This window comes from Pezoporus occidentalis, unplaced genomic scaffold (genome assembly GCF_034315485.1).
Source record: "Pezoporus occidentalis ecotype Australia unplaced genomic scaffold, CSIRO_AGI_Poc_V1 ctg25, whole genome shotgun sequence".
In the NCBI taxonomy this organism is placed as follows: domain Eukaryota; kingdom Metazoa; phylum Chordata; class Aves; order Psittaciformes; family Psittacidae; genus Pezoporus; species Pezoporus occidentalis.
The window spans coordinates 7,101,258-7,117,742 of record NW_026914394.1 but is presented as its reverse complement, the minus strand read 5'-3'; the positions used below and the strand labels follow the sequence as shown (position 1 = coordinate 7,117,742).

The window sequence follows — 16,485 nt, the reverse complement described above, 5'->3', positions numbered from 1 at the left end:
AGTGTGGAAGATAAAGGAATGAAGGAGTAGTTGCTATCTGGTTTCCACGTTCATAGAGGAGCTCCTTACCCCACTCTTCAAGCACACATGAATGAAGGTCACTGTCCTGCTTTTTTATGATTTTATCACTCAGCTAAATATAATGAATGTAATGCCTTCCTTTTTAAAAAAGGCAAGGTCAGACAAATGGGCATGAAAATAAGCATATATTCTACAAAGGCCAGGTTTCAGTGTCTTATACTTTGGATACACCTAAGGTAATCAGCCCAAGAATCTGAAAATCAAAGGATTTCCCAAGGTGAAGAAAAGTTTGTGCTTTTCAGAAGCTCCAAGTGGCAGCCCACAGCTTGGTGCAATTACAGAGGTCAGATTCTGCTTCTTCAACACCAGCTGAGATGCACCCAGATATTCTATGGTTTGTTTCTTGAAAACTAACACAATTGCCCAGGGAACGGGACACTTTCCCCATTAATTCAGGAAAAGTTTTGTCTTGCAAGAAACCCCTATCAGAGAATCATAGAATGGTTTGGGTTGGAAAGGACCTTAAGATGATCCAGTTCCAACCCCCTGCCATGGGCAGGGATGCCTCACTCTAGACCATGTTACCCAAGGCTCTCTCCAGCCTGGCCTCGAACACTGCCAGGGATGGAGCATTTACCACTTCTTTGGGCAATCTGTGCCAGTGTCTCACCACCCTCGCAGTAACAAACTTCTTTATATCCAACCTATCATCAGAAGTTAATTTACTGATTTATTTTGTAAACCTTGTGCTGTAACAAAAATGTAAGCCTGATATTGGAAATGAATGATGTTTTGTCTTGCTAAATGTTGAACCATATATAGATTAGTTTTATGAGGCTTCCATCACAACAAAAGGCCCTTTTTATTAATGGCTACTTTATCATTTCAAACATGCATGTTTAGTTACTTGAAATGGCAAATTGCTTTGCACTGTCCTTGAAGTGCATTGCATAAATATTATATTAAAGCCTTAGCTTACACTTCATAAATAATTCATTTTTAAAATACTCTTCCATTGGATCACCAGTTGCTGAGATGTTCAATTTTTCTGGTAAAAACATGTATTTATTGCAAGTCTTATTTTAACTTGAAGATTTGCTGAAAGCCACATGTGATAGATGCTGTAAGAACTGTATTCCAACTAAAACCTCAGGAAGCTAAAAGCCTCCTATTCCTTGTGGGTTTAATACCTTTGCATAAGCAGTTTCAGTTGCAGGGGAAAAGCTGAAATCTATTCAAGGAAATTTTCAAGTACAATTTTCTGATAATCTGAAAATGACTTACGGTATATTTTGTGATGATCAGAAAAGGTAATAGATTTCATTGCATTTCATTTCACTACAGTCCTCCCTCTGCCATTTCCATTTCATGTTACTGCATTTAAACTGCTGTACAAACTTGTTCAAAGTGCTAGACATTAAAAAAACTCAAAGGAAATTTTAGATAATTAACTTTGATGAATGAGCAGATTTCAGTTCATGTCTGGTAATATTCTTGTTAATGACATGTCTGCTTAGGACATCCATTAAAAGTCCATTAACTTAACAGGGAAAGTCTAATAAAGTTATCCTGGAAATTTTCTGGTATATTAACATTATGGACTTTTAATGAATATCTGCTGTAGGAATTACTATTAGCAAGGCTACCATTCTAATTAAACTTAGGCTCCAAGAGAGTGGAAAAAAAGGGTATGAAGATAACAAGCACAAGTAGCACTTCTCTTGAAACTACTGTAAGGGAGATGGGTACAGGTTGCAAAACCTGCTGTCAGTAACAGCTATAAATTACTACATTGTGGGGTTTTTTTTGGAGCCTGCCATTCCCTACACCCATATCAAGTATTTCCTTCATGGAATCAGTTGCTGAGGCTCCCATTTACTTCTCTGCTGTTGAGACTGAGCAGTACTGAAAGGCTTGCTAGGCCTTTCAGAAGGGTAGAAGTTAGAAAACTGAAACAGAGATTTTCATGACAATGCAAAGTATAAAGTGCACTTAGGAAAGCTGTCACCTATGGTATCCAACCTTGTTATCAACCCCTCTGAAGCTTCATCAAGTCCTGCTACATTCCTCCTGACATTCACAATAACACAGAAAAAGATCTTTTTATGTGTATGTATCTTTTAATATATATATCTTTATATATATGTATATAACTTTTTAGGTATAGGTACAAAACATACCTATTTTTTCATACTTATCCTCTACCAAATCTTCCAAACCAATCATTTTCCAGAAACTGTCATCCCAACCTTTATCTGAGGTATACGTCCACTTGCACACTACTGTACAGAGGGACCTAGAAAAGAGACAATACAGGCACAGAATGAGGCAAATGAACACAATTTGGTTTAAAACTTGTGACTAGAAAGAAGTTTGTGCAAAATCACCTCTTCATTCACTGTCAAAATTTCCAAGCATAATGCTAGCACTAAAGAAAAAGTTGGTTTCTGTTTGGAGTGTATGTCCTGAAGACCTTAAAAGGATCTTATGTTTAAGATTCTTCTCTGCTGAAACAACTCCTGCTCTGGCCACTTCCTTGCATAAATCAGTCAAATAACAGGCCATGCATATGCCTAGAAGACAGCATAGCATGAGCATAACAGCTCTTTAGCAAGCAGCTCAGAGAAAGATTTTGGCTTTTCCAGGCTCTACCTAAACAGCAATGTTTTGCACAAGGTATGTCCTTAGGAAAACATGCTATTAACTTATGTTCAAGCTGCATTACAATTTACAGGAGATTATGGGTACACTGAAAATTAGGTGAAATGGCACTGCTTCAATGCCTGCAGGTACAAAATGCCTTTATCAAGTGAATGTGTATAAGCAAGTTCACATCCAGCTAGCAGAGCTCCTGCACAGGATGTGTTCAAGTACCAGTCCCCTGAGGTTTGCGTTTCGGCAGAAGCTGACGGCAGTTCAGTGACACACTGAAACAGCATTAGCCATGGAGCCACTCAATGCAGAATTAAGTTCTTGTTTCAAGTCTCATTCCTGATAAGCTGATGCTGAACTTAACTGCGACAATACAGGGCAGACTTCAGGAGCAGAATATGAACAAAAGACAAGAGCACCTGTAAAAATGTCTATCAGAACAAATAAAATGGGGTTCTCCTTTTTATTCCCAACCTCTCAGTACCCTCAAAATACTAATAACCGTACTGAGGATTTAATGTTACACAAACTGGTTTCTGTCTGAACACTACAAAGTATCTCAAAAGATCAGTATTAAATTCTGCCTAAAGTCAACAAACCAAAAGGTATTAAAAATGTTGAATACCACTGAAAAATTTAGCTTCCTACAGCCTTGGCCATGCTACAGTACCATCAAGAGCAAGACATCTCAGATGCATCTCAAGGAAAGAACACCATAACAGTTCTTGAAAGAGAAACCCCTTTCAGAGATGGATTTGCTCTGATGTCTTACAAGGCAGCTTATTTGAGACTCATTTTCAGCCAAGGTGTGCTTTCACAGATGTATTATTTTCATTAGGATGAATATGCATATTCAAATCAAACTGGATTCTCACAGGGTGGGACAGTTAAAAGGCACTGTTCTCAATGCACAACTTCCTGAGCAGAAGATGCTTTTCCGCATCCAGGATAAAAATGTGTATTTCAAATGCATCATGTTTCACTGTTCTTTTGGAATGACCAGGGGTTTACAGCCAGAGGCGAGCTGATGTCATCTGCAATCCTACTGTTTATAAAGGTGCACTTTTTGCTCTTTGCAATGAAAGAATTTATTAACATTACAGATTTGTGGGGGAAAGAAATAGGGATAACTATTTATATCCTTATATACTTTATATCCTTATACTCTGAGCATTATTTCAGGGTTACTCTTCAAACAGTTTTGACACAGGTTATGAATAGATCAGACAATTACAGTTGAGTGTCTGCTTTGAAATCAGAAAAGCACATGACCTGTAAGTGCAGCAATGACAGTGTTGATACAAGAAATTCCAATTTCCAAGGATTTAAAAGCCAGACACAGAAATCTAATTAGAACCTGAAGAAAATATTGGGGGAAAAAAAATAAAAAATTCCTCAAACCTCTCATTGAAAGCAAAAATAAAGCCAGGATATTTGAAATAAAGATCATGCCACAGAATCACAGAATGGCTGAGGATTGAAGGGACCACTGAAGGTCATCTAGTCCAACTTCCCTGCTCAAGCAGGGTCACCTGGAACACATTGCTCAGGATTGTGTCCAGATGCCTCTTCAGTATCTCCAGAGAAGGAGACTCCACAACCTCTCTGGGCAATCTATTCCAATGCTCAGTCATCACTTCACAAAAAAGTTGGACATGAAGAGTGAAACAATAATGCATCAAGTTTTCCCAAATACGGTAAATACCAAATAACAACAAATATCATCACAGCTCAACATGTATTTTTCTAATTAGATCAATGCTGTGAACTATTGCCACACACTGAAAAACGCTCTAAGGATGAGAGCTAAACGTCACAGCTCCCCACTTTCGAAGACCACAAAGCAATTCCTTCTGTCTCCATGCTTATCCAAAGAGAAACTGGAGCAGTCTTGCTGGTTCCCAAAGAGCATGTTTTAAACAGGGGCCAATCCTTGCATACAGCTCACTCTGAGGAACAGCACATTAAATACACAGGCCCACTGAGACAGAGTAAACAGGGCCAGACCAGCCCTTGCCAATCCACCAAATTCCAGCATATTTGAGCTCTCTCACTGGATATGGCTGGGCTGAACATACCCTAGTATGAAATGGCAATGAGGCTGTGAGCATTTTCATCCTACCTGTGTAGATATACAAATGCAAAGCACTTACAGAAGAAGGACAGATGATTTCTGGTTGAATTTTTAAATACAATATAGAAAACACAAACTGGGAAGAACACCTCTTCTGTATGAATTGGCAGATCTGTTGGTGGAAGGTTCTGATATGAAGATCAACCTCAAATCTGAGCTAAAACGCTAACAGGTTTTTACTTCCATGGTCGCAAGAACCTCAAAATACTTGTAAATGCAGTCCAAGCCTTTACATTTCTCTGGGATTTAACCTGCTTATTCCACCCTTGCCACCACTCATTGCCACCTAAAAAAGTACATGTTTAATTGAACAATATAGCTTTATGCACATCATTAATCTCTAAGATAAAGTATTATACTGCAGAAAGGCATTCTGGTCTCTTAGATAACAGTTCAAGAAAGGATTTGAGATGCCCATAACAAGAGATCAACTTCACAATGTGCTTCAAAAGAACCTGCATGTGTTGAACTCAAATCCCTGCTACCTACCTATGAGGTGCTCTCTGAGAATTACACACAGCTACTCAATTTGTGTATCCCAGAGAGTTGGATGCGCATGTAGAGAGCACAGTTTGCTCCTGGTTGTCCACTTTTGAATACCAATAGCGTAGATATATATTAGCTTTATGGGGGATCTCTCTGAAATTCTCCTCCAGAGTATCACACCAAGAAGGTGATAGATAGCATGACTTGTAACTTGGAAAAAATGTAACCAGAAGGATGGTAAAGAGGAAGCAGAGGGACCAAATCACTGCACCTACAAAGAAAGCCTTCACTACTAGAAAACATTGTATTTCACACAACTCCTAAATTTCATGAGACAAAGGGCAGACATTAAACAGAACCAGCACTGATATTCACTGTGGTATATTCCTTTTTTTTCCTATTTGGCAGGATAGCCTCAATTATTTGGCCACAAACACCAGACTTGCACTAGCTGAAGCTGGATGAACCAGATGGAGAGATGCAAATGTTCCCCTTCATGTCCACGCAAACGTTCACTACCAGGATCAACTGGATTCAAAGGTGCTGAGTTAATAGGCAATCATTTACGCATCAGTCCCCTCCCAGATGCCTAACGTAATGCAGGACCGGAAAAGACATGGTGTGGAAGCCCTCAGTAGCACAGGCCAAATTTAGCTAAGCTGAAATACCAGGAACATGAAGACTCTTCTCCTCAAGCATATTCCCAGGACAATGAAATGAAAGATTTCCTTTCTCTGTTCAGAACAAAAAGTTTTGCTTAGAATATTCCTACTGAAAAAAAAAAAAACCAACAAACACCCCAACCCTTTTGCGTGGAAAATTTTTATTTGATTTAAACCAGATTTTCAACAGGAACATGATTATGTTCAGAGTTTCTTATAAATTCTAGTCTACAAAGAACTATAGGATTGTACTTGCATCCAACAGCCTCAAGAAAAGAAAGAATCCCTGCCACATCCATTAGCTTTGGCTGGACAGTGTATTACACAACCTATTCCTGTCTAGCTTTTGCCCAGCTCTTGCTGAGGACTGACTGCAGATGTGGTGAAGTCCTGTAGGACCAGAATCTCAGCATTCTGAAAACCCCACCAGCAATATATCCTCCTAAGAAAATCATGAGGTTCACTGAGGGTGTAGCGAACACACAGATAACTCCTCAATGCTGTCAGGAAGCAATTACTTAAGCCCACTTCAAGAGGATTCAGGGCAATTTAAGACTTATGGCCAAAGCAACTCATGTGTTCAAAGTTACTTCATATGTGGCTTGTCCCACACTGTCTACCCATTCTGAGTACTATCTCTCTGTTGTACTTCTTGGAGAGAAGTAGATCAGATACTCATTAAAAAATGGGAAATTCTCTATGGACCCAGTTAATGGCATAAAAATGTATCTAAGATTAAGGTCACAATAAAACTTCTCTACAGCTACTTAAGAATTACCAGAGCTTTATGTTTTGGCCTGTTCTTTGCTGACACCATCTCTCAAACTCCAAAAGGAATAAAGCAAGCACGGACATGACTCCCAACTCTGCAGAGTCTGCCCTGCCTGGGAAAATATTCTCTGTCTTTGACAACAAAATACAGTTGGGGGATATTCCATAACTGCAGTGGTCTCTTGGAAGACATCCTGATTTTGAGCATAGGTTAATATAAAAGTTCTGCTAACAAGGTGTTACTAAAACAAACAGGTTTTCCCTGAAAAGTGAGCCCATAAGGTATTTATGAATGACCATACAAGAGGGTTGGTACAATACCAGCTAGTCTGGAAAATGAGTCAGCTACCAACTTTAAAGGCAGAGAGCTCTGTCTTGACCATCCTAAAGCAAGTGGAGCTTCACTCTTAATTCCAAAGCAAAAGGACCTGCTTCATTCATCCTAACTGCTCAGAAATGAATTTAAACTCATGGACACAACTAATTTTGCAGGCATCTGTATCAGTGCAACAGTTTAATCACCCAATAAATTCAATGGGTCACTTCTATGAAAAACGTTCTTGCAACCTGGCTGTCATACTGACAATGACTTGGTGGTAAGGTACCTGCTGCACCAATGCCAAGTCCTACAGAAGCTAGGATGGGATATAGTCAGGTCCCCAAAGGCATACTGCGCAGTAGGGTAAAGTAACTTTTTATGCTCTGTTGGCTAGATTTATTTGGAACTACGAAGAATCAAGCACTACAAAAGCTATATGACATTCTGATGGCAAGGAGGAGACCTGAAACAATGGAGTGTGACTGTCACAACATCAAATGTTTTTCCTTTTGTTCTGCAAACTTTCAATTTAAAACAGATTTTGAATACAAATTGAACACCAGAGCGTAAATCCTGCTCAAGTGAACTCCTTCACACACTGACATCTGAGCCAAGCTGTCAATGTCTTCCCAAATTATGCACCCCACAGTCTACCACAAAACCGAGCAATTCACTGCTCTGACAGTCACAGATCTGAGTGTGGTTCCTGCAAAAATGGTCCAGACAAAAAAATGAAAATGCAGCACACACACATCCAGCATCCAAATGGTTTATATTACACAGAACTGGGTACTGGTACTACAAGAGCCTGAAACACAGCAGGGGTTATCACGGAGCAATAGGAAACAGGTAATTAGTCCCTGCTCCATCATGGCTAATGCCATATACATTAATACATGACCTTTGAAACAGAACCAGGTTATTAGATCCACATACACCACTGGTATTTATATATATATATTAGATTTTAGATATATAAAATACATGTATTTATATACCTCTCTGCCTGCTTGTTGTATTTGGCTGCTTTGGGGGAAATGGGAAGAGGGCAGGTTGTCCTAAGGGAATACTTCTCAGGTAATAGGAGAAAAAAGGTTACACCTTGTCATTTAGTCTTGAAACGTATAAAATGTATGAGATGCTGCCCATGTTCAGCATTTGCTAAAGGGAATCAAAGAGCATTGGGTTGAGCTCACGGGTGTAAGAAGAGCTGCACCTACTGTCACCCAGCTACTACAGGAGATCTCACAGGCAGGTCAGTTTTAAACCACAGGGCCAAGTAAGCCTGGGTGTGCTGTATTTCAGATACAGTCTGTATTTCACTCACTGCACCTACTCAACAGCTCTTCAATTGCGGGTACACAAACCAAAACATGTCAGGGTCTGGTCCATCCACCCAACCGTGCAAATCCCAAGTTCCTAATATTTGCAACACCCTGCTTTTTATTATTATTGCCTGTGACCCAAAGCCTATGAAATTCCTGCCTGCCCAAACCCATTGTCTTAGTACAGCAGGGCAATATGACTCTTGCCCGAAAAGGGTTTGCTTTCTTCTAACAAAACACTCAGCATGCCAAAGGAAAAGACAGGTGGGGAAGCCTGTTTGGGACAACTAGCAGACACATTCCACGTGCACTCAGAGGCTTTGACTTTCAGTCTTTGCATGTCTGAGGACTTAATCTGGCCAATAAAGGTAGCAAGGAAACAATGGTAATCAACTTTAGCAATCCTATTAGCTTCATCCTTTCAACACACTGAATAACAGTTATATTTATTGTAAGTAATAAAAACTAGTCTGGCTGCTATTTAAGAGTTTTTTAAAGTAGTTATATTTCACATCAAAAGCAAAGCTTTCTCCCCACCTTGGAATCTTCACTAAAACTGCAGAGGAAAAAGAGGGTATATAAGTACATATTTAAAACTCTAGGATGAATTTCCTTCCTTCTCTGTGATGCGATGCAGTGCCAAGATTTGTTAACACTAAGGTGGATGGCAATTTTGTCACAGGTGAAATAAGATTAAACTTCAGATCTCAACCTTTAAGAGCAAGTGTTCCAAAACTTACTTGGATTTTCTTTTCATTTGTTTAGATGTTTTTAATATCTCATTATATCAAGTTTGGTAGAAGATACCAATACACAAAGCCATCAATCCAAAGGACAGTGAACAGCTCATGACCTATAAGCTGGATGCATGAAAGCTAACAATACTGATATTTGATTATAGAACACCTTTCCAAAGGCTTTCAAGCCAGTATGTTTTTTTTGGTGTCAACTACAAAAAGAAAGATATTAAAATACTACATATGGTCTAAAGATTTCAGAGGCTTTAAAATCTGTCTTTAAAGTATTTGTTTGACAAGATACACCATTCCCTCCTTTTTTTCCTGAACAGTGCTGACTCAATGAACTTGTATGGTCCTAACAGACTCCTTCAGAGTCATAGAATCAGTGAATGGTTTGGGTTGGAAAGAATCTTAAAGCTCATCCAGTTCCAACCCCCTGCCACTGCTTAGGGAAACCTACAGATTCTGTGCTACAGATCTAAGCACAGAAATGGTCCCCATGCCTCCCGAGGCAGATAAAACAGCCAGATATGGCCACGACTGGCTTTCACATGCAGTAAGAGAAGTTCCAACTCTGACAAAGGTTGCATGATGTGAAGAAAAGCACTCGCCAAGCACGTCACAAAGACTGTCTCCATGCCCACTTGCTGTCCTGCACCATTTCAGTATTATAAAAATTCTCAAAGATACCCAGAAAGAAAATAGCAGAAAACAATTTCTTGTACAACTATAACCTTGTGGATTTTACAGGACTTTAATGAGAGGAGGCATTTTAAGATAGACATATTACCATGGGCTGCCAGGTCTTCTGTCAGGATACAGCACGTAGCAGGGCTCTTGACTCTTCTGAACATACACCACCATGTGTGTGTGTGTTGAAGTCCTACTCAAAGCCCTTGGCAACAACCAGTGAGTGGGAAACAAAGTCTTTCCATTAGTAAATCAAGAAGTTAAAATTACTTCTGTAAAGGGGAAAAAGGAGTAATTAACTCAAACCTGCTCTACTATTTGGTGTTCATGCTGTAATACTTTGGAGGGGTTTGGCTGGCTTTTAAGTCACAGAACTTTCTATGCAAATGCATTGCTTACTTAAAGGGATAGATTTTATTGTATGAAAAATACAATTCACATCTGCAATTTTCTACACCCACATCTATAATTAATCTCCTCTGATTACAGCCACTCCCTGACAGGATTCCATGTTATATTTAAAGCCTGGGTGCCACTTTGAAGGAAAAAAAAAGAACAATAGGATCATTTTCAAAGACTACATAGCAGAACAAGGCTTCAAAGCAGCACTGGAGTATCAGCCTACTGACCACCCCAACTGGAGTTAAGAGTGACCTCCAATTACCACCACAATAAGCACAGAAGACTCTTAAGAAATAGAAAGTGTAGATGGTTCCTGTGCTCCAGAAGAGGTATGAGATTGATGTTGTCTTATTAGACAGATAAACCTCAAAACTTAATGACAGACTGTTGGGAAAACCACTTCTGTGACATTCAGACTTGAAGGATCAACCCACACAAATAAAATGCTCTGTTGGATAAGGTATGTTAAAAATGTAACTTTCGTATATCTTGCCAGAGATGTGAAAGTATGCATTTGATATATAAGTACTGTCAGAAAACTGGCATGTTTTATACACATATTTACTTTGGATTGGAAGCAAGTACCTGACAGTGATTGTTTGCTGCAACCTATTTAAACCCATTCTTTAAAAACTACAAATAAATTCATCAAACATTGCAGATGTCAAAGAAGTCATACAGCAGAAGGTGAATCACACCAACTACAATGAGATGATGGTTTTTTTACTATTTGTAAGAGTCTATAAAAGAGAAAAAAGTGCGCTTCTCCTTAGGAACACACTATCAAAAGATTTAAAGACTTAAAAACTCTCAAAGTCAGCTTTCCTAGAAGTTATGTCATCAGACCTGCAGGGAACCACCCATCCCAAGTGCAACATATCGAGTCAGATTAATCCCTTGTGTACATCCAATCACTTCAGTGGATTCATATCAGGGATGCATTTGGCCAAACATGTTAAATTGGCCCAGAAAGTACAAAATAAGACTATTTTATCCACCCACATACACCTCCCCATGTCAGGAGGCAAGGGGAAGCACACAGTCAGCAGACAGCTTGCTATTTTAACTTCATTCTGTATTGTATTACAGACACCCAACCAAGATTCAAGCCCATTGTCTTCAGCATTGTTGAAAAATACATAATGAGACACAGTCCTAGACACAAAAATGTATTGTCTAGACAAATCAGACAGAGCATGTGGGATTGGAAATATTAATCCATTCCTTTAAAGGATGGCAAACAGAGGCAAAAGAAATGGAGTGACTTGGCCAAGGATCAAAGAGTAAACCTTATTCAGACCCCTGAATTAAATCTTCAACTACAGAGACCCAGGCAGAAAGACACCATTCAGATACTGTGGTGCTGACTATCAAAAAATCTTCTTATGCACAGCTACAGCCTAAATGCTTAAATATGACAGTAACAAGAAGCATCCACATACATAAAATTGAGTGCAAGATTTAAAAGCTTAATAAGTAGAGGAGAGGTTATAAAAACCATCCAAAAAAATGGCAAGTGAAAAGCAAGACTGGAAATAAAGCCCACAGACATAGCTGCTCCAGTCCGGCAGCCTGCCCTCTGGACTTACCTCCTACTATTATGCAACATCAGCAGTGATTCAGTTCCATTTATTCAGAAAATTATACTCTTTCAAGCAAACCACTCTGCAGTAGGAAGTCAAATATCTGTTCCAATTAAGAGCTTGTATGTAAAAAACATATCTTCTCCTGTTACCTTCTTCAGGCAGTTAAAACTCTTAATTAAAACTGAAAGTACCCATAGCCACACCAAAAGGGTGGACAAGCACTGGGACAGGCTGCCCAGGACAGTGGAGGAATCACAAACGGTGCAGACAAGGCCCTTAGTGATATGGTTTAGTGGTGGACTTGGCAGTGCTGGGGTAAAGGTTGGACTTAATGATTTTAAAGGTCTTTTCCAAACGACTTGATTTTACTATTTTTTAGCTATATTATACTAGACTTTATTATTCCATAGGCTTGGCATCAGTAACCTATAGGAAGATTGCAGTTATTACCTCCATGACACTTTATCCTTCTATTGTGTGAAAAGAAAACATAGAATATGCACATCCAACATCCCTGTTTAGGGAGCACAGAGACTGAGGAAGGACTGTGGACTTTTCAAGTGGTTTAGAAAGTGTGTCATGATGCTGAGGGCAATGCCTGGCCAGCAGTGGACACTGACACTCTATACACTGACTAGTAAAGGAAATCTCCACACGAGCAATGCTATACTTCATGGTGTGGTTTATGCTGTTTTCATATAAATGAGTAGATGAAAAAAACACCCTTACAACCCCTAACATTGACATTTTGAGAGAAGGAACTGTTAGTCCAGAAATCTCTTCATAAGATCATTATACAGGCACATTTGACTAATTCATGAGTAAATAACACATCTGCTCCTAAGACAAAACTGTTGAGAGGTTAATTTAGCATGGTCCTTAAGCATATGTGTGAAGACAGAGTCCTGAAGAGAAGTCAGTAAAGTTAATGGGAGTTCTTACCAGCTTAGTCAGATTGTGCTGAACTGGAACCTAGGCTGTCATGCACTTGTGGCCAGACAAAGCCTAAGTGAAACCAGAACAGAAGCAGGGAAATTGCCAAGAGTACTGCAGTAGAAGAAAGTTTTAATAACTACATTTTGATGTAGACTGATCCAATTTCACATGCTAAACGCCAGTGTTAGGCCCTCCTTCTTTACTCAGGCAAACCACCTTCAAGTCTTACTTGAATTAGGATGACAGGATTTGGCTGCCATGCGCACCTGAATCGAAATTGCATGTTAGAGATTCCTATACTAGCAATGAGGTGTATTGTTACCTCCTGTCACAAAAATCAGTTCAGTCAATGTATACTCTTAAAATCCTCAGTCATTCCTAAATATTAGTTATGTTTGATCAAAATGTACAGTCATCAATAGAGGTTTTCAAAAACATTTCTGATGGTTAGTTTTTAAGCTAAGGCATTTAAATCAAAGGGAAAGCAAAACAGCTCATTTCACACACATCATATGCTGTACTGTACATACACGTCATATGCTGATATTTTAATATTTTAAATAACAACATCACTGCACTTATTTCTAGAGTGTATTTAATAATAATAATGGCTTGAGTTTACAGTTCTTTGGACTTGCATTCGTGTTAAAAACAGGATGTAAAAACTCCAAAAGTGAGGAGATCAACAGTACTGTTTGCATAGCAAAGAAAACCCCACCAAGTAGAACTACACAGAGCACTGAAACAGGTAACAGAAGTGAGTAAAAGCATTCATAAATTTCCATAAAGAAAACAACAAGCTTATAACATCGGTAGGGAGAGGGATGGCAGATCAACAGAGAAAATAATGAAGGCGCCAGAGTAGATAAATCAAATGTCACTATTCCTAAGAATACAACAATAAAAACATTCAAACAATACAAGCAATCATTATGCAATTGAACAGAGATATAGGTATTGCTAGGACAAAAACCTTAACAGGAAAAGAACTAAAGAAAGAAAAAGAAAAAACCCACTACATTACATGATATCTAGACTGCTTCCAGCCATAACGATAGAGAGGAATCATATAAGGGAACATAAACCCTCATTAACTGAGCACGATTTAGAAGAACTATCCCCAGAAGGACGTTAACGTGTTGTCAGTTCTAGGATACCCTCCTCCTTTTCGCCCTCTGAAACAATTACTGCTGCCATTGTAAAAGAGACTGGACAAAATGACCCACCACTTTAACTTGTTATAACAATCAAACATCAACCCAAGGGCTCTTATAAGAGTGGCTAAAAGAAAGATGTTGCTCTTCTAATTTCAGATGTTGTAGCCTGTTACACAAGGAAGGTGGACATGAATGAGGTTTTTACATTCATTTAAATCTTGAAAACAACTTCATCTGGGAATGAACATCCACAGCTCTCTCAGAGACAGAGCTAACCCTCCCAGGTAAGCCAGGCAATGCCCCAGCTTGCCTTCCACTAAACACTGTGAAAGGTGATGGTTGAACCAGAAGGGTGGAGTTTACCACTACTCTAAACTAATGAACCCTTTCATGCAGTTCTAACAACGCTAAGTATTTGTCTTTCCCTTTCCTGATACTTGAATTTTACTTGCCGAAAATACACTTGCAAATGCTGCAAGCACAGAGAAGAATGAACTAAAAGTCAATTCGAAATCCTGTTAGCTGTCTGAAGAACTAAAGAATGCTTTATGAAAGAATGCTTTATTCCCTCTTTAGTGCTTTATATCCTTTTAATGAAGGAAAAAAAAGGCAAGAATGTGTGTTTTACCAAATGAAATGATGGAATTAAAAGATGACTTCTTCATAGAAACTCTGGACATTTTTATGTGAGAGAAATTAAGAACAATTTTTAAAATGCAATTTTTCAAATTATTATTTATCTATGAGCTTGCTCCTACAAAGAGTTAGGTGTGAGTAACCTCACCTGAACGAAGAGTGGCTTTGACCTCAACTGAAGCATTTACGTAAGTCACTTGTTTGCATAAGCAAATGCAGTTTTGTGCTTTGTTTATTCTATATAGATAGTCATTACTAACTCCTGCAATTAAGTCAGCAATATCAGGCTGCACATCCTCCTTAATTAAGCCTTTTTCCTTAGTGTAAAGTGCTTTGCACCTTGACAAAGAAAAGCACAAAGAAAATTAAGTCGCTGATGTTCTAAGATGGCTCTAAAGGTGAGAAGGCAACTTTTGCTGCTGGAAGGCGCAGACAGAAATCCTAAGGTCTGAATTTAACTGAGTTCTCCTGTCCTGACTTGCCACGGATGATATGAGAATGAGGAGGAGGAGGGACAGCACAAGACGTGCTGTCCTGCAGTAATCAGAGATATAAAACTGTGGACTGCAGAAATGAAAAACAGAAATAGACAGACAAACAAACAAATAACATCCAGATCAAAATCTCACAGCAAGTGACACTTAAAAGGCAGCACCTTGTTAAAGAGAATTTTCTGGGAGAAGGAATAATGTCTCATAGCATGGCCTAAACACGCAGTATGTTAACTGTCTGAAGATGCACTTGTCATACAACATGTGCTACCCGCCAGATTACGCAGCTGGAGCAAGGCATCAGATGAAACTTCTCTGGGTTGCCTGACCTTGATTTCTCCAAATATACAACTTCTTCATCATCACTGCAAATTAATCTCAATCAATAACATACAGACTGTATGCAAAATATTACCTGTATCATGCTGAAATCACAAATTATCTTACAGGGCTGTAAACGGGCAAAAAGTTCAGAGGAGTACAAAGAACAGTGTAAGAACAGTTCTCCAAACATTGATACAACCAACAGCCTGTTCATACCAACATACTTGGACAGCACATAAAGGACCGAGACCAGCAAAGCACTTAAGCACATGCTTTGACTTTAAGCACGTGCCTAAGTGCTTTGCTGGAAAAAAGCCCAAAGAACAGGACGAACATGGTTAACTGAAAAGCCCTTCAGAACTGCACTGACTGTTTTGTTTTTTCCATTAACTCTAGTTGCTAGTAAACACACGTTTGGCCTCAGCATCCTGCCCAGGATCACAAAATAGTGATCTGGTACAAGCAATCTCTTTACTCAGGGAAGTTCCACGAATTGGAGAGGAGGGGACTGCAAGACATGCTCAGGATTTAGGTTACTTACAAGGCACCAGTAGAAGGCCTCACATGAAGGCCTCAACCATTAAATAGTCATAGAATCATAGAATAGTTTAGGTTGGAAAAGACCTTAAGATCACTGAGTTCCCAACCCCCCTGCCAGGGGCAGGGATGTCTCACACTAGACCATGTCAACCAAGGCTCTGTCCAACCTGGCCTTGAACACTGCCAGGGATGGAGCATTTACCACTTCTTTGGGCAACCTGTTCCAGTGCCTCACCACCCTCATGGTAAAGAACTTCTCCCTTTTATCTAACCTGAACTTCCCCTGTTTTAGTTTGAACCCATCACCTCTTATTCTATTGCTACAATCCCTGATGAAGAGTCCCTCTCATACGCCCCTTTCAGAAACTGGAAGGCTGGTACGAGCAAATACTCTTTTAGTATTGCATTGTCCTGACTCTTTCACCTCTTACATCAGACTCTACAGAACGTATTTTAGAGACTTCAAAGAAGGCACAAAACACCACCATGGGACCAATGGCTCCTCTTCCTGTCTGCCACATGTCAAGGAAAGAAACCCAAACTTGCAGAAGATAATTTCCGACTCTGGGCCATGGGAATGTGACAGTCTTATTTTATTACATCCACTTTGGTC

General features: G+C 39.3%; 1 protein-coding gene across 20 annotated transcripts in view; it reads right to left on the bottom strand.

Annotated features, from left to right (window-relative positions):
* Positions 1–16,485, bottom strand: part of FGGY (FGGY carbohydrate kinase domain containing) — a 448,818-nt gene that overhangs the window by 86,644 nt on the left and 345,689 nt on the right. For 18 of the 20 annotated variants that reach the window (XR_009965693.1, XR_009965694.1, XM_062623156.1 and 15 more), the window contains one exon: positions 2,202–2,317. The exons of 1 other annotated variant lie outside the window; for it this stretch is intronic. Coding sequence is in view for 17 of the 19 variants with exons in the window: in XM_062623156.1 (XP_062479140.1) it covers positions 2,202–2,317 (116 nt within the window). In the remaining 2 variants the exon portion in view is untranslated. Of the gene's footprint in view, positions 1–1,305; positions 1,432–2,201; positions 2,318–16,485 lie in introns of those variants that run through there. One more of the 20 variants, XM_062623162.1, reaches the window with a different exon arrangement.